General features: G+C 43.8%; 1 protein-coding gene across 1 annotated transcript in view; it reads left to right on the forward strand.

Moving 5' to 3' along the window:
• The window catches only part of RSU1 (Ras suppressor protein 1), a 253,585-nt gene extending 232,004 nt beyond the window's left edge, over window positions 1-21,581 (forward strand). The window contains exon 9 of the mRNA XM_028114094.1: window positions 21,457-21,581. Coding sequence (XP_027969895.1) covers window position 21,457 — 1 coding nt within the window. The 3' untranslated portion in view covers window positions 21,458-21,581. The remainder of the gene's footprint in view (window positions 1-21,456) is intronic.
• Window positions 21,582-22,871: the final 1,290 nt, after the last annotated feature.

Below are 22,871 nucleotides of genomic sequence, written 5' to 3' on the forward strand. Positions count from 1 at the left end.
CTCGCAACAATGGAGGCCAGAAGTTGCCTTGGGGGAAGATGGTGTGGTGGGTTTCTGCTCTGTTACCTGACTTTAATCTTCTCCTCTCCCCTATGTTGCTAAGTGCACATTTTGACACCCCACCATTGGAGCAGAGGGGAGGGAGGGGCCACAAAGTGAGGGTGGAAGGTAGGTAGGAGAGTTCTTATTTGGGCCTATCAAAGCTGACTTCATGCTTTCGGGCCTGGCAGATGTTGAACACTTTCTTGTGGATGCTTCTCTGTGTTCTTTGAAGACATCTTCAGGGCTGTCCCACCCGTAGTCCCTTGATGAGGGAGAATGAATCTCTCTTCCCGCAGGTCTCTGAGGCTCTTTCCTCACCTTCTGTGAAGCTGGATTCACCTCGGCCCTCTTTCCATTCACATCCTTTCATCTGCTATGTGGTCATGGTACAATGGATTAAGACTATCACCTGTCACCTCTCTTCCACACAACCTATTTCCAGCCTATGAGAGACACTGGTGCATCTTTCTGTCTGACAAACGCACAGGCAGGGTGATTCCCAGCTTAGCCACCTTCCTTTCGCAAGACAGCGTACTTCCCAATCTTTAGGAATAGGAGCCAGATACCAGTCCACTGGGCCCCATCATGTCATTCTAGTTGGGGTGGTGGGGGGGGGGGTGTCCTGATGAAGCCCCACTAGGCTTGAAGTGCAGGGCATAGCCCCTCCACCTTGCTCCCCTGGGTGGGTGTGGTGAAGTGAGGCTTCAGGCACCTTAATAGCTCTCTTTTATACCCTTTTATTCCTTAGATGTGGGTAGGGTCTTAAAAAATCATGTAATACTTTTCAGTTTTCTCTTTTGGGAAAACTTAACATCTTGGCCTGGCACCCGATATAGGAATATCATCTCATTAACCCAGGGCTTCAGTTGAAACTTTAAGTTATTTTTTTGAGATGGGGAATCTTAAATCAAGGGAATCCCCTGATTGCATAGAGCAAACATACCCACGTTTCAAGGGAAACTGATCTATCTTCCAGCCCCCACTTTTTTCTCCCACAGAGAGACTCAGGTGCTGGGAGGATCTGTCCCAGATAGACTCCTGGGAAGATCATTTGATTTTAGAGACTAGAATCCAACACCATACTCAACAGCTTTCAGACCTATGCAGTAATTCTAATAAACTTAATAACTTGGACAAGTGTCTGTGAACATTATAAATCATGTTTCATCAGCAAGCTGTCATAAGCAACTTTGGCTGACTTACAGCCCAAGAAAATGGATGGAATCAACTTTGTTTCCCTGCAGCATTCTTGTTATGCCGTTGGTGTTTCAAAGATTTCTCATGTCTCAACACTGAAACATCCATCTCGACTAATGGCAAAATTATACCCATCGGGTTTCACAAAAGACAAAAATTTGTCCTCATCTTCTTTGTGAATATCTCCTAGAATATGTCAGTCCAGCATCTCTGGGATACCATGTGTCTTGGACCATATGTACCTTCGTGTAGATGGTGGACCCTCTATGATTTTTTTTTTAAGATTTTGTTTATTTATTTGAGAGAGAGAGAGAATGAGAGCCAGAGAGCACGAGAGGGAAGAGGGTCAGAGGGAGAAGCAGACTCCCCGCCGAGCAGGGAGCCCGATGTGGGACTCGATCCCGGGACTCCAGGATCATGACCTGAGCCGAAGGCAGTCGCTTGACCAACCGAGCCACCCAGGCGCCCCCCTCTATGATTTTTCTTCTTCCTCTTTCGCTGACAAAATTGCACATGAAGACATTTTCCATGCTACAAATTAAAAAGAAAATATCCACCTTGTATCAGGGGAAGAGAAACATGTTGTTCACACAGTAAAACAAACCAACAAAAACCCACACAAAGGTATAAAATAAACCACAACTTAGCTGTTATTTGACCATAAACTATTTCTAACAGAGGCTCAGATCCTCCTTCCCGAACGTGTTCTCCGCCATCATCTTATACACCTCTTGTCACTCACAATTTCACATCTTTCCCAAATATCCGCTTTCCAGCAGATGCCCCCAGTTCTCAGACACATTTCTGTCTGCTGGGCACGCCTTTCTCCCCCTTTGTTGCCTGACAGCCAAGGCTTGACTCAAATGTCTACCTCTTCCCTGTGGGCAGCATTGGTACTTGATTCTTGTAATCCCCTAACACAGAGCACGGAGGTTGGCAGACTACACTCTTGTGGGTCAAATCCAGCCCGTCACTGTTTTTATAAAGTTTTATTGGAACACGGCCACCTCATTTGTTTACATATTGTCTACAGCTGCTTTCTTGCCCGACAGTGGACTTGAATTGTTGCAACAGAAACGGTAGGATAGGCCAAGCCTACGTGTTCGTTATCTAACCCATGACAGGAGGTTTGCTGACCCCTGCCCTAAGAAATTTGCATATGTCAAGAAGGGCTCTTGACATCCTGGACGAGACTCGTTTTGCTTACTTACCAATTTGTCTGCTCAGATCATCACAATCTTAGTCGTTTGAAGTATAGACCGGGAACAACCCAGGTTCCGCAGGTGGACGGCCTGGTTTCAGGTGTCAGCTCTCCCATTTATGAGCTGTGTGACTTTGAGAAAATCCCCTCATCGGGCTGGGCCTCCAGTTTCTCACGGGCAAAACAGGGATGATGATAACAGCCCCACAGGGTTGCAGTGAGGATTAAGCAAGATATGAGAAAATGCTCCAAATAACACGTGGAACACAAAATCTCAGCTGTAAGAAACCTTTGTATCCCATGGGCCATTAAAGTGGCCCACACTGGTGGAGTGCCTGATATCCAGGGCGTTCTCCATAAAGGTTTCTCGCATATGTAAGGAGTGAATGAAGAAAAAAAGACACAGATACTCCTGGGAGATTAAAATAATGGAAAATACCCAGAGTCGTTGACTAATTCCACGCACAAAGCAGAAGTTTGACTCAGCTTACTTACAGAGGGGCAATAAAGCGATGACAGAAAGTCTTCATGGAAATAATAGAAAAGAGGAAACTGGAAAGCTTTTGATAAATAATGGAAATTCTCCTTGAGTTATATGGTTAGTTCAATAGCAGAAGGAAAATACAGTTGCACTGTAGGAAATGTTGCCCTCCACCTCCTTCCCCTCATCCTCTGAGTTTGAAGGGAAGGAAACCATGACACCAGCACAACCCTCTCCTTCAGTAGATGCTACGGGAGGAACTTCTCCAAATCCTCCTGTGCCGTGCCTATTAAATTAACCAAATATGGGCTTACAAGAAATACCAACCACCTGGCCCCAAATGGGACGAGATCATTCCCTAGCTTGTCTATATATCCAGGGCCTCCCCTGCCCATCTCTTTCACTCGCTCAGTCCCCTCAGGCTCTGAGCAGAAACCAAAGCCACCGCCCTCGGGCTCTTGTCACTAAGAAGGGGAGCTGTGCTAATTTGCCATGACGAGAAGATCTTTGCCAGTTTTTACCAAGGCGTAAAAAGCGATGATTGCAATTAATGCAATTTACCATGTGTTACTTTTCCAAAAAAGCTACTTCAGGGTAGGTCTGCTGTCTGTCCCTTTCAGAGTTATAAAACTGATAATTTAACGCCATCCACGATCCCGGGTTTTCCATGTAAGACCTCAGAGAGAATCCTCAGAGGGCCCCACTCCAGCCTTTGTCTGTCGGGCTCTCCGAGCTCCCTGATTCGCCAATGCTCTTCACCTCAGGTGTGAGAAAGGTTTTCATGGCGGGGCCAGATGAAGGAGCCAGCGTCTTAATGGATAGTCAGACACTTATTTCTGCAGAGGCAGCCCACAACCGGCAGAGGGAGCTTCCTTTTTTTGCCTTCAGCAACCCTTTCCCTTAACAGCACGCTCATGTTCGAAGATGCTGTCTACCAACGTGGCTTCTGACAACCAGAAGTATGGAGGAGACACTGTAGCGGGCGTATGTTGCCACGCGAGCCAAGGGAAATAGAAAAATGCGTGCCAAAGGGATCCAGGCTGAACAGGAAAGAAAGGAAGAGGCAAAAACATGACTCCTAGTTTATATGAGCCGTTTCTTAGAAAATTTAAATGGACATTTAAGATCGAAGTTCAATTATCAAAGATCAAGGTAAAATGTAAAACAGCTACTTGTTATTGGTATCCTTTTGGGGGGAAAAATAAACCCGCTTGATTGCTGTCTTTATCATCCTTTCTTTTTAAATAGATGATTTGGGGTTCTGGGGAAATCCAAAGTGGTATCACCCATTGTAAAAAGCATGGTGCCAACCAAATGTCTGGAAAACCCATGCTTCGCTTCTCACCAATCTCCCCTCGTTCCTCTGAAAGAAATCTGGCTGCAGAGCTGCTAAGTGTGTAGTGAAAGGAGAAACAGGCCAGCCAGCCTTTTCCCAGGGAAAACAGGATTCACAAAGACTGTGAGAAACAAACCAGCTTTTCTCCCTGTTCACGCATTTGGTGGAAGCTGCCATTTTCAGGTTTGGCACTTCTTTCCTTTCCAATAACCAAGAAGATTTTCTATGAGATATTTATATATCTATAAAGTACTACCTAATGTTTTTTAATGACTAAATGTTTTTATAATTTTTTTTTTATCCCGATGCTTTGGCTTGTGCAGTAACTTTCATTTTTACTGAGATCCGTGCAGCCCTCGGGTTTATGAGGGGTTGCTGGAAAATAAATTAGGTTCTTTGAAATGATCTTGGGAACCTTCAGAACTTGTTGTTCAGGAGATAATCTTTCCTCCCTCACCTACCTTCAGATGAAGCCAAGGGACTGGGATGAGGGCATTTCTCTGAGGTGTAATGACAGTGTGTCCTTCTTCAGTTGAGAGAGCTATGGTGGGGCAGAGGGTTATGCTCACTGTTGCTGGAAACGGCCTTTTCCTCACATCACGTGAGCCAATATCTTGCCCTGACTTAGGTGGCAAGGGAAACAGACACGTCAGTTTTCATTGTCAGCTTCTTAAAACATTATTTACCTGGCAGTGTTTGAACCGTGTATTTACTGTCACATTTTATATTGGCTATCGGGCTTCTATTTACCACTTAGGAGATATATTGAAAAATTGCCCTCAAGATTTCACATCCAAGTGAAGATATATTTGAGGTTTTTAAACAAGATTGGGGTTTGTGTATCCTAGCTATGGGCAAATGAATTACAATTCTCAAAGTAAATTAAATAAAGTTAATAGATATGAAAACAACCAGTAAAGAGATGATCATTGTGATCTTAAGCTTCGGTCCAGCCCTTATAAACCACTGCAGACTGTGAGCCTTAAAGTAGAGCTTTGGTGGCAACCGAGATTCAAGTGAACAGGATGTAAAATTAAGCCATTGTGGACAAGCCTGTCATGGTCACAGACACTCCAAGTGTTCTTTCCGAAAGAGGGGACTCTAAATAGCCTAATTTAATTCCCGGAGTAGATATTGATGTTACTCTTGAATATTTCATAAATGTCCTCGTAAACTTATGTAGGACAAAGATGACCACTTTTCATGGTCACTTGGTACCAACTAGACTTGATGTCTAGGAAGAGAGTATTTCTGCTGTACCAGCATTCAGCAATTAAGCAGACCTCCAGAGAATATAGTTACCCGGTCACACCACCTGGAGAACCAGGGGTCCCTAGAGACTTCCCTGGTGCAAATGGTGAGGAAAAAGTCCCATCTGTTCCCTTATGGCTGTCCCTTTCACTTAGTTTTTTTTCTTTTTTTTAATTTTTTAACACTGGAGAAAATATAAATAGAAAAATTATAAAATTTAGATGAAAAGGAAACATCAGGGAGTGTGTGACATCTTTCAATCCTGTGGAAGATACAGGCATTAATATAGGCACTGGTTGGGATGGTATGGCCCCCCATTCCTATGAATTGTTCATAGAAAGTGAAGGACAGCTGTGAAGCAGATCTCACCTTTAACCTGAGGGCAAGTGGTACCAAGATTTGTAAAGAGAACCCGGAGTAGAACTTGGACAGGAGATAAATATACATGGAACAGCATAAACTCACGTGCTGAGGTCATTTATTCAAACAAGTATGTACTGAATTCCAGACACTCTTGCAGGTGCTGGGGATTTTATCGCAGTGCGGAGAACAAAGTCCCCGCCCTCACAACACTTACATTCGAGTTCAGGCTGTCCCAAAGTGCGACCTACAAAATGCTAGTCTGTGGAGGGTCAGTAGTCAGTAGTAGAAAGGGGGTGCTCTGGTATTAAGTGTTGGAAAATACTTGGTTGAATGAAATCAAGCAGGTTTTCATAAAGCATGTGTTCACAGCTGTATTCCTTTGCTTGGGCTGCCCTAACAAAGTGCCACAGGTTTAGGGGGCTTCAACAGAAATTTATCATGTCACCGGTCTAGAGGCTGGAAGTCCAAGCTCAAGGTGTGGGCAGGGTTGTTTCTTCTGAGGCCTCTCTCCTTGGCTTGCAGACGGCAGTCCCCTCCCTGTGTCCTCACATGGTCTCCCCTCTGTGTGTGTCCGTGTTCTAACCTCCTCTTCTTGTAAGGATACTACAGTAGTGGGGCGCCTGGGTGGCTCAGTCGGTTAAGCGGCTGCCTTCGGCTCGGGTCATGATCCCAGGGTCCTGGGATCGAGCCCCGCATCGGGCTCCCTGCTCAGCGGAGAGCTTGCTTCTGCCTCTCCCTCTGTCTGCCACTCTGCCTACTTGTGCACTCTCTCTCTCTCTCTCTCTCTCTCTCTCTGTTAAATAAATAAAAACCTTTTTTTTTTTTTTTTAAAAAGGATACTACAGTAGTTACATTGCATTAGCACCCACCCTGAGGACCTCATTTTACCTTAACTGCCCTTTTAAAGACTCTGTCTCCAATACAGTCACCTTCTGAGGCACTCGGGGCTAGAATTTCAACATAGGAATTTGGGGGAAGGAAAAAATTCAACCAAAACAACAGCTTTGTGAAGCTGAGTCTTCCAGAATTGTAAATCAGACCATGTCCATTCCATTCCCCTGCCTACGTTGAGGCCCCTTGAATGAAAGAGTGAACCCTAAAGTAAACTGTGGGCTTCAGTTAATAGTTGGTAGCAAGTGCACCGCACTAATGCAAAGATGTTAATTATAGGAGAAACTGTATGTGGTGGGGGTGGGGGCTACGGAGGAACTCTGTGCTTTGTGCTGTATGTTTTGGTAAACCTAAAACCTCTCCAGGAAAAAAAAAAGGCTACTTTTTTTTTTTTTAAAGGACAAATCCTATATAAACATTAAAAAAAAAGACCCCTCAAATGGCTGCACATTACCAGATACTATGAGGAGCTGCCCCCTTTCTGCATCTCTGACCTCCTCTGCCCCTGGCTTCACTCTGTTCCAGCCACACTGACCTTCCTTGTGGTTCTAGAGCATGTCAATCTGGTTCACATTGAAGGGGCTTTTGCTTAGTGTTTCCTCAGCCTGGATTCTTTCTTCCTTCCCTGGTTTTCTGGCTCTCAGTGTACACGTCACCTCCTCAGGGAAGTCCTTCCTGACTGCTTTACCTACGGGAGCCCACAGAGCACTGTCCCATCCCCCTGCATTTATTTTATCCTTGCTTTCTAGGTTTTATTTCTGTGTCTGTGATCTGTTTGTTTCTTTTCTGCCCCCGGGGTCTTGTTCTCACTGAGTCCTCCCTGACTCTGAGGCCACCTGACCCAAGCCGCCCTCTGACCTGATCAATTGCAGCAGACTCCTAACCGGTTATCAATAAGATACAAATGAAGATGAGTGCGATCCTTGAGGATGATTCCAACAATTGGGTCCTTTTCGGCCAGTTCTGGATTTCATTTCATACGCAAGGATTCCCCGCCTCCCACCTTTTTCTCTTGAACAGCAGAGCTGTAAACACAAGGGGGAAACAAAGAAGAAAGAATGCCCTTCTTCCCACAAAGATCTTTGTTTAGCATTTAAGATTTCACATCTTGGAACTGTTAGGGTAACCACCTGAGTTAATCTCAGCTGGTATAGTTGAGAAAGGTGATCCTGAGAGCAGTGAGAATCGATGAGGCAATTTAGAAAAAGATTTAAAAACACTGAGTGTTCCTGGTAGATTTTGGAGCACAGGTGTACTTTCTTCTACTTGGAAAGAATCACAAAGAAATGCGGTCCAACGTTGTATGTTAGCCAGGCAACAGCTCCTCACTTACCCCAAAGTAAATGGGCTTCAGTGGGAGATTTGAGAGGTAGAGGGTGGGGCCAGGGATTTTTATGCCTCTTTTCCTGAAGGGAAAGACCCCTCTTTCTTTCCAAAAATGGTCACAGGCATGAATGAGTTCATGGTTTGGGTTTTTTTTTTTTTTTATTTGTTTTGTTTTCTTTGTGTGTTTTGTTTTGCAAACAACAGAAACAAACTCAAACCAGCTGAAGCAAACAAGAGGGCATTGATGACAGGGGACAGAGGGGTGCCATGGAAATGAAGAGCAGAAATGGAAGCTGGCTTTAGGAAGCTCCTGGAAAGCCCTCAGGGCTCCCTGTCTCGGCTCTTCTCTGCCTGACTACACACTCCTTCGCTTTCGGTGTGAACTGCCTTTCCTTCTCTGGGCCACGAGAGCACCAGTCACCCTCCTTCCGTCACCTAAGTATACAAAATGTAAGTGTCGCGCCCGTGGAGGCTGTCACTGAGTCTCAGTCTCAATCCATGTTCCTGGGAGAAGTCATGTTAGTGGCACCATGTCCATCTGTGGCCAAGGGGCAGAGGAGAGAGACGCACAGGACACACTGACTTTCACCTCTGTGTTCTGTCCATAGTGGAAGTGGAATGAAGGCTGGGGAAGTGAGAGAAAGAGCGAAGGGGAGTTGCTGGGAGCTGCATTGATGTTCCCCAGAGCCCCACAGTGTGTGCAGGATCATCATCCATCCATTAACAATTTATGGAGCCACCTCTACAAAAGCGCAGACTTGCTGGCATTGAAGACAACTCCTGCCCTCTAGAAGCTGGGAAGAAAAATATGCACATATGGAAACTGTCGGGCAACATGCAAATAGGACATTTTGGGATGAAATATTTATTGGGTACCTGCCATGTACGAGATACTGCGGGTCATTAGGGGGCAAGGGTAACTAGCTGCCCCCTCCTTGTCCAAATTCTAAACCCACTGAGAAATAATATGAAGCCAGAAGAGACCCAAGTGCTGCCTTTATTACCAATAAAGGCTGGGTTGGGGGAGGCAGTTTTTTTATCTGCAGTTAAATGGGCTTTCTTTGCTAAACCACAGAATTAGGCAGACATTGGTGGAGCCAAGCACATGGACTGGTATTCCAAACTCCATGTATTAAACACCTACTATATACCAGGCACTGCTCTAGATATGGAGATATAGCAGTGAACAAAATTAAGTTTCTGCCCTTATGAACTTGACTTTCTAGTGGGGAGAAACCGACAACAACAACAACAGAAGGTGATGGTATATACACCTTTATGGGTCTGCTGGCGCTGCCATTATGAAGTACCACAGTCCAAGTGGCTTTGAAAACAAGTTAATTTTCTGACGGTTCTAGAGGCTGGAAATCTGAGATCAAGGTGTTGGCGAGGCTCGTTTCTTCCGAGAGCCGTGAGGGTAGGATCGATCCCAAGCTTCTCTCCTGGCCTTGCAGATGGCTGACTTCTCTCTTGTGTCTTCACTTGGTCTTCACTCTGTCTTAATCTTTTATAAGGACACCAGTCACATTTGGCTAGGGCCCACCCGAGTGACCTTATTTCAACTGAATCACATCTCTAAAGATCCTATCTCCAAATACAGTCATGTTCCGAGGTCCTGAGACTGAGTCCTGGTTAGGACTTCAACATATGGACTTGGGGTGAGGAGACACACTTAGGCCCCTAACAGCACCATCAGGAAAATCAAAGCAGGGTTAGAGAGTTTTGATGGATAGAACACTGTTTTAGACAGGGAAGACATTTCCAAAGAGGTAAAATTTGAATACAAGTTTTATTTTAATGAATAGTAAGGCCTTTGAAGACATTCCAGGTGGGGTAACAGGAGCGAGGGGTTGGGCATGGAGTGTGTATGAGATATGTCAGCGTGAAGTGAGGAAATCTGGGGGGACTCAGGGAGTTTTTTTCAGGAGTACTAGAAATCAGAGTCATCCTCAGGATGTAGTGAGGTGATACATTACACTTAGCTTGAGGTTAGGAATTTGGGATTTATCTTGAAACAACTAGGCTGAGAGTCCTTTGAAGATCCCAGGAAAACAGTAGGAACCATGAACACGGTCTCTTGGGAAGAAGAATCTAAACTCAGTAAGTAGATTGAATGAGAAGTGGGACCAGCTGGAGGCCAGGGGATCACTTTAAAGGAAGAATCCACCGAGTCAAAATCAGCATTCAAATCTGTGAGTTACATGAAATAAGTCATATTCATTAAACTCCCTGGAAATGGTTACCTGGAGTAGAGCTATGCCCATATCTATGGTTCGTCTGCTGCTGCAATTAAAAGGCAGAAAATGCAGTCAAACTTGGATTGGAAATGCTGAGCAGGTCTCCAGGCTCAAGGGATGGCTGGCTCCTGGCCAGGCGAGCAGTTGGGATTTTCATCACGCCTTTGTCTCTCAGCCATGTCCACACCAAGACCATTAGGTACGGGTAGGACTGTGTCCTCCCAAAATTCGTACTTTAAAGTCTAAACTCCCAACTACCTCAGAGTATGGTGGTACTTGGAGACAGGGTATTTAAGGAGGTAATTAAGGTAAAATGAGGTCATTGGGGTGGACCCTAATGCAATATGACTGGTGTCCTTATGAAAAAGAGATTAGGAAGCAGACAGGTGCATGAGGGAAGACCATGTGAGGACGCAGCAAGAAGACAGCCATCTATCTATAAGCCAAAAAGAGAGGCCTCAGAAGAAACCGTCTTGCCGACATGTTCATCTCGGACTCCCAGCCTCCAGAACAGTGAGGCAAAAAATTTCTGTTGTTTAAGCGCCCCAGTCTGTGGTACTTCGCTACAGCAGCCTAGCAAACTAATCCATCATTCTGTTCTGATGGCCACTTCTGAGCATGCCTGAGAGTTCCAGAAACCTCCCTTCATCCTCTTTTTCTCATGTTTTGCGTACAGCCAATGTTTAGCCTCCTTACTTCACTTTAAGTCCAGTTTCTCCGGTTCTATCCATAAACAGAGGAAAAGAGTTCCATCATCTTCATCATGCTGCCTCATCCAATACCTAGCCACTAGTCACCTGTGGTTATTTAAACTTACCTCAATTAAAATTAAATACAATTAAAAATTCAGTTTCTCCAGCACCAGCCACATTTCAAGTACTCAGTAGCCACGTGTAACTAGTGACCACCCTATTAGACAGCACGTAGATAGAACATCTCTGTTATCACAGAACATTGTACTGGACAGCACTGGTGTAGAAGAAAGCTTAACCTTTCCTTAAAGCCCAACCTGTTGTATTTATTAGGGTTCTCTCTAGTGTAAGCAACATAAACTCACTATTGGTAGACTAAGGTTTAAAAAATGGGATAGGAAGGTGGTGGTGGGTCTTACTGGGAAATATCAAATATCCCACAGGACCAGAAGGACAGTTGAAAGAACCAAGGGCAGCTCCAAGGACTTGGACAGTAGGCTTTTGTGGGCCTTTCCTCTACGGAGCTATCCATGTCTACATTTTTCTGTGCTGTATCTCAAAAATCAGGAAAGAGAAGCTGAGTGGCCCATTTTGAGACAAGAGTCTACTCGGCCAGGTGAAACTGAGAAAGATATGGCAACAGGGCACTAAAGGATGAAATGGCCACAGGATGTCCACCCTGGTGTCTTCTCAATACCGAAGAACAAGGAGTCACTGTGAGTGGAGCTACCACCTCGATTAGGGCACTGTTCCAGATAAATAAAATATCTCTTTAGTGGTTGATCCAGAGCCTTCCATTGCATAGTCAGCATTGTGTGTGCTTCGATCTTTACTTTTTGTAGGATGAAAGCAGCAAGCATGTTGGTTTCCTTTACCTATTTTGACAAATATTTACGGAGGGCTTGCTTGGTGCGCAGGTGCTGATATAGATGCTAGGGGAGATATAAAAGGGAATAAGGTATGTTTTGTTAAAAATATATCTCATCCCCTAATAGAAACTTGTTCTATACAAAACTGAATAATCTGGGAACTGATTAGGAGGCTAGTTTCACTGGATTCTTTGCCCCATCCTTTCCCAACCTTAATAAATATTTGTATTCTTTTGCTGCTTCATCACTATGAAAAATTATACAAAATACCCAAGAAACCCTCAAACCTTCCTTCCCAGGCAACCACCCCATTTACTTTAACCGGTTCTGATTGCCAAGATCAACTATAGTGACATCTTGCCAAAGCCCATACTTCTGTTAGTGAGGAAAATCCTGTAATTTTCCACTTTCATGAATAGTTCACCCAAAAAGAGTTTTCCGACTTGAATCTTGTACATTTTATTTAAGTCAGCGTACATATGCCTCAATCATCCCGTGACACTGAGCTCTGTGATTGCAGTTAAATTCCACACAAAGACTTCAAATCCCTTTAAAATATGCTGTCTACCGTAAAGAGGCCACTTCATTTCAGAGAACTCAGTTGAGATTGAACTGTCTCCTACTTTCAATTAAAAAATATTACACAAATGAATCATTAAAATAATGGCAGTTGTGGATAAAAAAATTAAATCACTAATGATTCCAAAATTAATAGTCGGAAAACAAAGGGAGGAGTATATTGAGTGGATGACAGCAAAAAAATGAATCTCCAGGCCAACAAAACAGTGAAGATTTTAATTTGGAGGTGCTCTACTCCCAGCTAGCCATTCATAGCGCACATCCATCAAGTCCTGATGAATACGAAGGAGCATGGTTTATCATGCCACCAGAGCCCTAAGGACGTCCATGGACTTGGAATTGGTCAGAGGAAATGGCAGACACCGGTATGGTGATTCTTCGCTGTTCCTCTCCTTGCTCCCTATTGTTTATTTACAATTGCACTGATAATAGCGTAATTGTCATTTCAGAGGGATTCCAATTCTTTAGATAGGCTCACATTGCTTCAAAATCTGTCCGTGACCATGACGAACCGTAAGCGCTGAACTAAAACGTGCTGCCATATTTGAAGTTTGAGTTATTCAGAGAAAGCCGGTCTGTAACACCCTCAAAGAAAGAAAATCAGCAAGTCATTTTCCTCTCTCATTCAGATTCCCCTTTACTAGTTTAAACCACCTATATTTATTCTCGCATTTTTTATCTCCCTGGCTCTGTTCCCTTTTGTGTCATGAGAGAGTATTTATTTCCCCCCTTTGTATTTTGCACTGTTTATCGCTTTGTAAGAGCAGTTTGCCTTTTATCCTTTGCTGATGGGAGACTGTTACCTTTTGAGTGGTTTCTGGTCCTGGGTATGAATTCGCCCATCATGGGGATGGCATTACCATCCACTGAACCCATTTCAAGTTCATTTGCATTTCACAATACATATTTCTATATCTGTGTGTAGATCTAAGAGGAGCTGAAAACCATTAAAATTCCTACTATTCTGCATGCTCAAAAATCTTCAGAAAATTTATCAGCTGTGTCGGGAGTACTGAGGTGCTGTTACCTTGCATACACGCATCTGTATTTTAGAGATTGTGAGTAAATATCGAGTGGCTTAGTACAGGCTTCATTAAGGCATTACTAGGGTTGACATAAATACTCTTAATTATAAGTAACCAATTCAATGTGAAGGGAGAAAAGTGATTTTTGTATTTGCGGTAAGTAGTTCATGCTTTCAGTTCACAGAGGTGCATAGGGTTGGCAGTATTTTATATGCCTAGTTCCTGGTGTTTATGAATATTGTTATCAGATAGAATATGCAATCATTTTGTTTTCAAAATTGAACACTTAGGTGTGATTTAGTTAACTCCCTATCTGCTCACGGTGGTATTTTTATAATATACGTAGTAACTCTTTCATATCACTAGTAATTCATGGGTCAAAATATTGTAGTCATGCCTTGGGAACAGATCTGCCAAATGGTTTAACTTCTTCTCTTTTCTTCTGTGGCTAGTCACATTTGACTGGTCTCCTCAAATTACATACTAAAAAGAAACAGAAATGTGGAATTTACTTGCATTTGTTTCCCCACCCCCTCCCTGGAGCTTCGTCACTCTGATGATAGCATTTACTAGACTTCTGATTTTTATTTGAAAATGAGTCGTCACCCCTTCTGGTTTAAACTGCACCCTCTGCTCTTCATCCTATTCATTCTGCTCTTGATAATTGTGTTTTCTCTGGGAGTACGGCTTGCTGCTTGTTCAGCATGTCAGCTTTCTTTGAATGAATTTCAAGATGTACTAGAGTTGGTAAGCTGAATTAGATTTGGGCTGCTTCTGTTTCTCACTGGGGAACATTTCTTCATTTTCTGGGAAGCCGTCTTTCACTGTTATTCATGATACAGTTTCATACCTCAATAAATGCTTAGAATTTGATAATAAAAAAATCTGATTCTCCTGAATGTTGAATTGTTTCTCTTAATAAATCATAAAATGAAGATAACCCACGACATTTCCCTTTTTGCCTTGGCTTTTGGGGAACCCAGAAGTATTCTATTTTCTATATAGCAGTCACCATCCTTGATGTAACACCTCTGTGCGATTCTTTCTCCCTAGTCCCCAGCCTTTCTTTCTGTCACCTCACTGTAGTTCCCTTGTTTTGATTTTTCAGGAGCTATTTTGTGTTTTTCTTGTTAGAAATGTCAAATATTTCTTTGGAACTTGGTGAAGTTTAAAAGAATTAAAATGATCATTCTGTATTTTAGAAGAAATATATTGCCTCCATTTCTATTTTTTTTAAAGATTTTATTTATTTATTTGACAGAGAGAGACAGAGCGAGAGAGGGAACACAAGCAGGGGGAGTGGGAGAGGGAGAAGCAGACTCCCCGCTGAGCAGGGAGCCCGATGCGGGGCTCGATCCCAGGACCCTGGGACCATGACCTGAGCCGAAGGCAGACGCTTAACGACTGAGCCACCCGGGCGCCCCATTTCTTGATGGCAGATGGAGGATAGGCAGAAACCTTCCCATGAATCCTGAAGAAATGAAGGGAAGAAGCCCAGAGGAGATCCACTGGGACCTATAGTTTGGGTGCTTCATATGGCCATCCTCTTGGGCCAGAATTCCTGAGGAATTCATGTTCTTTTTCAGTAATCACAGGTGAATTTTTGCTCCCCACCACAGGGAGCATGCTGTGAGGCATTTTGAAAATACAGTAAACAAATCTAACCGCTGGTTTCAACTATTAGAACCAGGTCTGCAAGTATCCCTTCTGGGAGATGAACACACATTAGGTATGACATCTCAGGCCCCAGTGCATTTTTTTTTAAAGATTTATTTATTTATTTATTTGTGGGGGGGTATGGGGGGTGGGGAATGGGCAGAGGGCGAGAGAGAGAGAGAGAGAGAGAGCACGCAGACTCCCCACTGAGCACAGAGCTAGATACCAGGCTAGATCTCATGACTCTGAGATCAGGACCTGAGCCGAAATCAAGAGTCAGACCCTTAAGTGACTACGCCACCCAGGCACCCCCACCCTAATCCATTTCTAACTCTGATTCTTGTACAGGTTATTATACTAATCTGGTTCTTAATCCAACATTTTTGGCAGTTGAAGAGTTTTGTGTCTTTTACAGAAGTCTGGTCCTTGGAAATATCTAATTTCCAGTACAGTCCTGTTCACTACATCCAGATTTCTTAAATCTTACAAAGTTCTTTTGAAAGCTATGCTGTCCAATCCCAATTTAACAATTCCAATCAACAAACAACCCATTTAGCCCCCAGTCAGTATGTCTTTAGGGCCTGTGCAAGGGGTAGGGCCTAAAGATGAAAAGTCCTGGCATTTCTCTCAGTCACAAGAGCTGGGACAAGTTCTACCCCATCCCCCAACAAAGCAGCAGGAGGGAAGCACAGTGAGAGAAGGACATGCCACAGGCGCTGGAGGCACCAGAGAGGCAGGGGACAAGTGAGTGCAGGTGCAGGGTGGGAGCCAGTAGGGGGAGGGATGAAGGAGGAGGTGGCTTTGGAGCTGGGGGGCAGGGGGTTTGAAAAAGGGATAATACCGGGAAGAGGAAAGAGGAGAGGGAGGAAGTTGGTGGCCAGAGTAGAGGAGAAGACAAGGACAAAGTGGGAAATGACAATACCCCTTCCGGTGAGATTAATGAGCACTTCCGGTGAGATTAATGAGCACTTCCGGTGTGATGAACCAATAATAACCAGAGAATGGTTAAACAAGGGGGCCAGGTATGAAAGGCTGGGAAGGCAAAGAGGCCTTGTGGCAATTTCTGAAGAGCCTGGCACTCCGAGCTTAAGTAGTTGGACTTTCCTGCCATGCGGACGATGAGGAAGTTACTGTTTCTGGGCAGAGTGGGGACGCACTGAGCAGGTGCTGAAGGCAGATCACTGCAAATGCGAGCAAGAGGCTGGCTGGTGATGGGAGAAGCTTCAGGAGGAGGAAATGGACAGCAGAGCGCAGTTCTTGTGGGTTTTAACTCCGTTTAATTCAATTACATTGAACACATTAATGAGAAGATAATAGAAATGACTTATCCAGAGAATTCATGCTAACTAGTACAGTCAAACACTGGATAAAACATTACATTAGGGCCTTCTGAGCTTGTTCTGAATTTCTGAAGGAAAAGTTAATTGTGTAGTTTAGACCTAATGCATGATTATATCTGAAAACCACATGTCTAAAATTCCTTTTAATTAGCTCCTTTTTTTCTCTTTTCTATTCAAGGCCTTCTGTAAAAAAAAGCCCATGCCACTCTCAGCTCTGGGGAAAATGAGCAAAGAGGGTCTTTCAGTGGTCTGTGTAATGCTAGAACAAATGTTCATGTGTACTGGGGTGCTGGAATCATGTTATGGGGCTTTCACTAAGAGAATCCATCATGGGTAGTCCACTTCTGGCTCTCATTATCCAACTCCTGTGACCTTCTGCCCACCCACAAAAACAAATCCTGAAGAGTAAATGCAAAGAAATCATATGTATGTGATTGCAGATATACACACATACGTATATAAATGCATGATGGCAGCTACTGGATAATAGACGTGCTCAGGGAATCCTCAATTTAGCAAACAGTTTTGAACTTTCTTTTACAAAAGCAGCCATTGGTAATAAAATGAACCATTTTGCCTCTGCTCCTGCCCCTGTGAAGTTGCTAGCCTGCTGGAATTGTCCAAACAAGACAGCAGCAGACAATAAAAGGCTAAAAGACCCAGAATGATAAGCATCTGTGGAGCAGCTTGCATTCGGAATACTTCCATGTGCTGATGAGTCTTAGAAGCCTGAGTGAAGCCAGAGAACCTTTGCAGATATTTGAAGAGTGGGAAGATTGCCCCTTGTATCTTGGACTCTCCGGGCAAAAGAAAAACACACCAAACCCTCATCTATGTACTACATAGCACCAGCTTTTACTGGCTTTTTCCACTTTCCAGAGCCAAAGATAAAGTAATTAATAAAATTATGAATTGTTACAGGGCGCCTGGGAGGCTCAGCCAGTTAAGCAACCGACTCTTGATTTCGGCTCAGGGCATGATCTTGGGGTCCTGAGATTGAGCCCCACATCGGGCTCCATGCTCATGGGGGGAGTCTGCTTGTCATTCTCTCCCTCTCCCTCTGCCCCTCCCCACACATGCTCACTCACTGTCTCTATCTCTCAAATAAATAAATAAATCTTTAGAAAAATAAATTATGAATGTTTACAACTACTTTCAGTGGGCAACACTGAAATATACAACTACTTATAGTCAACGTACAACCCCCTCATTTTTTTCCCCTCCAGCTTATTACAGATCTAAACTACCTTGGCAATTTATTTTTAGGATTATGGTTTCAAATTGTACCTATTTTTGTATGGTTTAAGACTTTCCCCAAGAGGTTGCCTGAATTAGGGAAAAGCTGATATGTCTATTCACACACAAATACCCAAGGAATGCAGTATTTATTCACAGGACAGATTGTTCATATTTGAAGGTGAGTTGCTCTGGGGTCACACCCATGTAGGAGTGGGGCCAAATGCACCTTCCCTTGATATTCATATCAACTCCAGCCCACTTTCTCTCAGAGCCCGATTCTAGGATATTCTAGAAGATCAGCTGCTCTTGGCAAGGTCTGGCTCTGTCGGTTGTTCTCTGTAAGTCCTCTCAGGATTCATGATGCTTTAGAATTTTAAAACAAAACAAAAGAAACAAAACAATAAGACGACCCCAGTTTTTACCGGTGCCTACCTGGTCGGTCTGTGTGCTGCACAGCTGTGTTCCTATGATGTATTTTCTGCCTGAAATTCCCTGTGCTCTAATGGCAGCTGTGTTTAGTTTCCTGAATTCACCCATCTTCCTTGTATGGCTGAGGTATCATGACTGTCCCTTGGGAAGACTGGCTGACCCCCTTAGACTTCATTCTTGGTAACTTTTCCTTCAGTTCTACATCAAATAGGGTCTTAGGGACTGAACATTCCACCCATGAAAAGCAAGTATAAAATATCATATCCATTCTAGAGATTCCATCCTTGTCTTGATTGATATGGCAAGAATGTGAGACCAATTTGAAGCCATACATTGTAACCAAGCCTTAGGTACAGTGCTGGTTACCATCTCTCCTTCTGGCTATTCAATAATTTTCTGACAATAGACTTGCCAAGCTAATTTTCCAACTCACTATCCCCCGTAGAGAGTTTTTTGTTGAAAATTCCCTATTGTCTGTGGTTATGACTTAGGTGTCCTTCAGAGTGATTGCTTTTCTGGCTAACTTAAAGCAGCCCTCTCTCATATGTTCACTTTTTCTTGAGGATCATCATCCACAGGAATAGTTCCTGAGTAACTATCAGTGATTTTTAAATATACGTGCAACTTGTTGACTTGGGGAACTTTCCAGAGCAGGGGAAAACACGTTTTAATGCTTCCTACTAGGTTGTAAATCCAAAAATCTTGGTCTGTCAAACTGCAGTGAATTACATTATCTTGCTATAAAACTTTTTTTCCTCTTACTTTGGAGAAGGGTGAAAGGATCCTTGTGTTGAGTTTTGTCTTACTTCTTTTGATATTATACAATAGTACACACAGGCAACTCTCCTGGGGAACTTGGGTGTTCTAATTTTGTCTAAATCTATGACATTTAGTATCCATCTGATGTCATCTGTCTTAAGTCTGACCCTTTAGCTTCCTTTACTAAGCCTGTGTTCGACTATCCAGCCCACATGCCCACCCACTACTCAGCAGTCCAACAAATGAACATGGAAGTTGACATTTATTGGGCTCTGGCTTTGAGTTGGGTATCATTGTAATTATATGCATTAACTCGCTCAGTCTTCACAACATTAGTGTTAGGTATTCGTGTTATTCCCATTTTAGAGAAAAGGGAATTAAGCCTCAGGGAGGTTAAGTAACTTTCATAGCAACTAAATGAGGAAACCAGGATCCAAATTAAGACCCATCTGATTCCAGAGCCATAAGGATATACTACTTCCCTACATTACTCCAGGGAGACCCTTTCTGGCTAGAAATCTATAACTCTTCAGTCAAAGGAGTGTATGTTCTGAACTATAATTTGGAGATCCAGGAAGCAAAGGTAAATAGCTGATCCCAGTCTGATTGTTTTTTTTTTTACTCTTTGTATTTCTATTTCTGTAGATAGTCTTTGGGTTTGTTAACATGTTATTTTCCTCTTATAAATGCTATTTCTGGTTAAGTACTGCTGGATTTGGAAATCATTCTCATGACTAAAGATTTGTTTGACTAGTAAGAGCCCAGTGTAGGGCGGTGCTGCCCGTGGGCACTCAATAAAGATTAATGGATGGTGGTGCGGGTCTGTGTGGGAGTCATGTGGCTTCGGATCTGCTCGGTTCTCCGAAAGAGACAGAAATGAGGCGGGGAGATGAAAATTACTGGATCATCATCCAACCCAGATCCTGGGTTTCTGTATTGGACTTTATGATCTGAATGGTCACGAAGGCACAGGTGCAGAAGGAAATGGGAACATAGAGCCTTGTGTTTTCTTGAGACACGATTGGGAAAATTAGATCCCAGGGCTTGCTTCCAAGATTAATATCAACTTTGAGAGAAAACTTGCTTCTCTGATGAGGGATGAAGAGAATCAAATATTTTTTTTAATTGACACATTTTCTATTATTATATACATATAGAGATGATGAGTAATATGCCATCAGATGGCTTATTCAAACTGTCAGAATAAGGGCTGAAGCGTGAGTAACTTTCCAGAGAACCTTCTGAGAAATTCAAGCAGTGGAAAGTGGCAGCCACCAGCCATTAGTTCATCTACTACCCAGTCATCCCTAAACAACAACAACAAAAATTTCTCCCAAAGCACGTGGTGGGACACCTCTAGAGAAAAGGGAGGAGATCGATAATGTAAACTGACTTCACTCAAAAGCCAACTGTCCAAGCGCCACCTGGGTTTGTGCACTCACTGGAAAAATGGGTCAGCCATGTGACCTGGGAAATGTTGCCTGCATTGTGAATGATGCCTACAGAGCACTTTTCCATATCTCAGCAGACCTTTAAGATGTTGGTGCCCTCGCTTGTAAAACCAAGCTGTGCTTTAGCATTAGAGATGGTGGAAAGAGAAATGCCTCCATTACTAGGGCCTGTCCCAGAGGTCTGAGATTGCGGTGTAGAGGAGAGTGTAATAGCACACACTGGGCGGCCTTTCTCCTGCTCAGAGCTGTGTCTCACACTTACCATCCGCGAAAGTGAGCAGGTACTGAAGAGCTTTCTAGCATTCATTCCGGCTCTACCATTTCATGGTATCCTCACTGGCTTCCTCTGTTAAGATGAGCTGTCTTCAATGGAAGTATATCTTGAGGTTTTCAATGAGAATTTATTTATTCAACTCTACCCTTTTAAAAATGCCCCTTTTATCCTCCACTGGACTCTCTTTAGCAATGAGATCTTATGAATTTTGATAACTTGGTGCATTGGAAAAGAGTTTGATTAACACATTAACCTTCATGGCCGTTCCCACCCTTTACTATTTTGTCCCCCAAAAGAAAGGTGACTTTTGAGAAGCAACCCACATGGTGTGCTAAGAAAATAGGTATTGTGGCCGGGGGAGAACTTTCTATGTGTCTGCCACTCAGAAAGAGGAAAATAAGGTACCTCCTGTGAACCAAAGTCTTACGCCCAAGACATAGACACACATTTCTGAAACCACTACCCTAAAAGGTAAAGGTTTGAGGAGTGGGAAGGATTCTCATCCAGTTGCAGCCAAAGGGAGAGAAAATACCGAGACCCTGGGCCTCACTCTTGATTCTCCCTGGAAAGACCTAAAAGAACTGCTGACATTTCTCTTAAATGAATCAGTGAATCTTGGTTTTCTTCTGACTGCTCATTTGACCTTATTTCGTTTTGAAACAGAGAAGAAGGAAAGAAAGAACTAAATTGGCGTGGCCTGGAAGTTAGGCAGAAGGAACAGACAAGGAAATGCTTGTGCTGTGGAGGCCCCAGACAGGATCCCAGGGATGTTATTGTTTGCTTGCTGTAGTCTTATTTGTTCTTGCTTCTCATTTCAGATTCTCACCCTGGTTTAATAAGTCACCATCTTCCCAGCCATCATCCCCGTATTGACAAGGAAATGTCATCCGCGTTTGATTGACATCCATTGCTCCTGAATACAAAAGTATGATTTACAAATCAATTCCACTTGCTTATTTAAAGCTGTTCTTGTGTGTCTTATGTATTTGTTAGTGAGATAACTTGCCTAATATCTACTCTGGGGTTTTTTACATTAATATTACAAAACCACGCTTTTCCTTCTCCCGCTCTCCCACTGCAAATGGGGCTCTTCTTTCTCATGTTTTTTTTTTTCCCCTTTTTTGCCCCATGCTTCAATGTACGTGTAGGAAATGTGCTGTGAAGCCTAGAGGACACTTTCCATATCTTAGGAAAAGATCTTGCCCCAGGACTTTTGTAAAGGCTGCTTGGTTTGTCTTAAGACTTTTAAAGACATTTTAAACAAGTGATTATTTCTCATTCATGTAGTGCAACTTCAGGTCCAATGGCACTAACTCCAGATAGTTAGCTAGAACAGTGATCCTGTAAGTAGAGGACCGAGTATATACTCACCATCTGCAGCATTTGTTAAAAGAACCCCCCCTCCCATTATGTGGTGGGCCTGTTCATTCATAATCATTCAAAACCTCCTTTGGCTTTTCAACGCACCTTACTGTTCTCTGGGTAACATCTTCATTTTAGAAGGCTGGTGAGGAAAACCATAAGGTTAAAAAAAAAACCCATCTGGAAAATTCTAAAGGGCCCTTCTGATGTTAAAAGTGGCATTTCAAAAAACACCTGAAGCACCGGTTGATTGTGGGTGAGCCAGCAGGGAAATACTGTCGACCGAGCCACCCTCTTTTCAACCTTCACTTCCACCCTCCAACTGGCGTTGCCGGCCTTGGGGAAATAAGAGGGCTTAGGTGTGACCTTGGAGTGCCCAAGGCTGTTGCACATCTGTCTCCCTCACCCCCAGGTATGTCCAGCGAGAGCGCTGCCATCACCTGGGTTCAGCAAGGGAGTATTCACGATCTCACTGTTCATCCATGTGCAGAGGGAAAAAAAAAAAAAAAGAGAGGCTGGGGGGGAAAAAAAATCCCACATTGTCAGAGTAATGCCAAACTCTCTCTGAGTGGGATGAGCAGAGCAGATGCTACAGTGAGATGCCAAAGCGGCTCCCCTTCCTCTGTGCCTTGGGTGCCTATAAATTGCTCCGGCGCGCGTTTGTCAGCCTCCTCTTCTCCTGGCAGGTGGTACCCAGGCAGAATTCTGCGTTCAGTGTCTCTCTCGCTCCGCTCCCGGCGGCGAGGCGCTCGCCGCTGCTCGCTAGCTCCTCCGCTCCAGCCCGGAGCCTTGCCGAGCTGACCGTGCCCGCCGCCGCGGCTCCGCGCACCCGGGGGGCGGCTGGCCCGAGTTCTCGCGGCCAGCGCCGGTC

Source organism: Eumetopias jubatus, unplaced genomic scaffold, assembly GCF_037043125.1.
Source record: "Eumetopias jubatus isolate StellerSeaLion01/CBP00866 unplaced genomic scaffold, mEumJub1_p1.0 scaffold_8, whole genome shotgun sequence".
In the NCBI taxonomy this organism is placed as follows: Eukaryota; Metazoa; Chordata; class Mammalia; order Carnivora; family Otariidae; genus Eumetopias; species Eumetopias jubatus.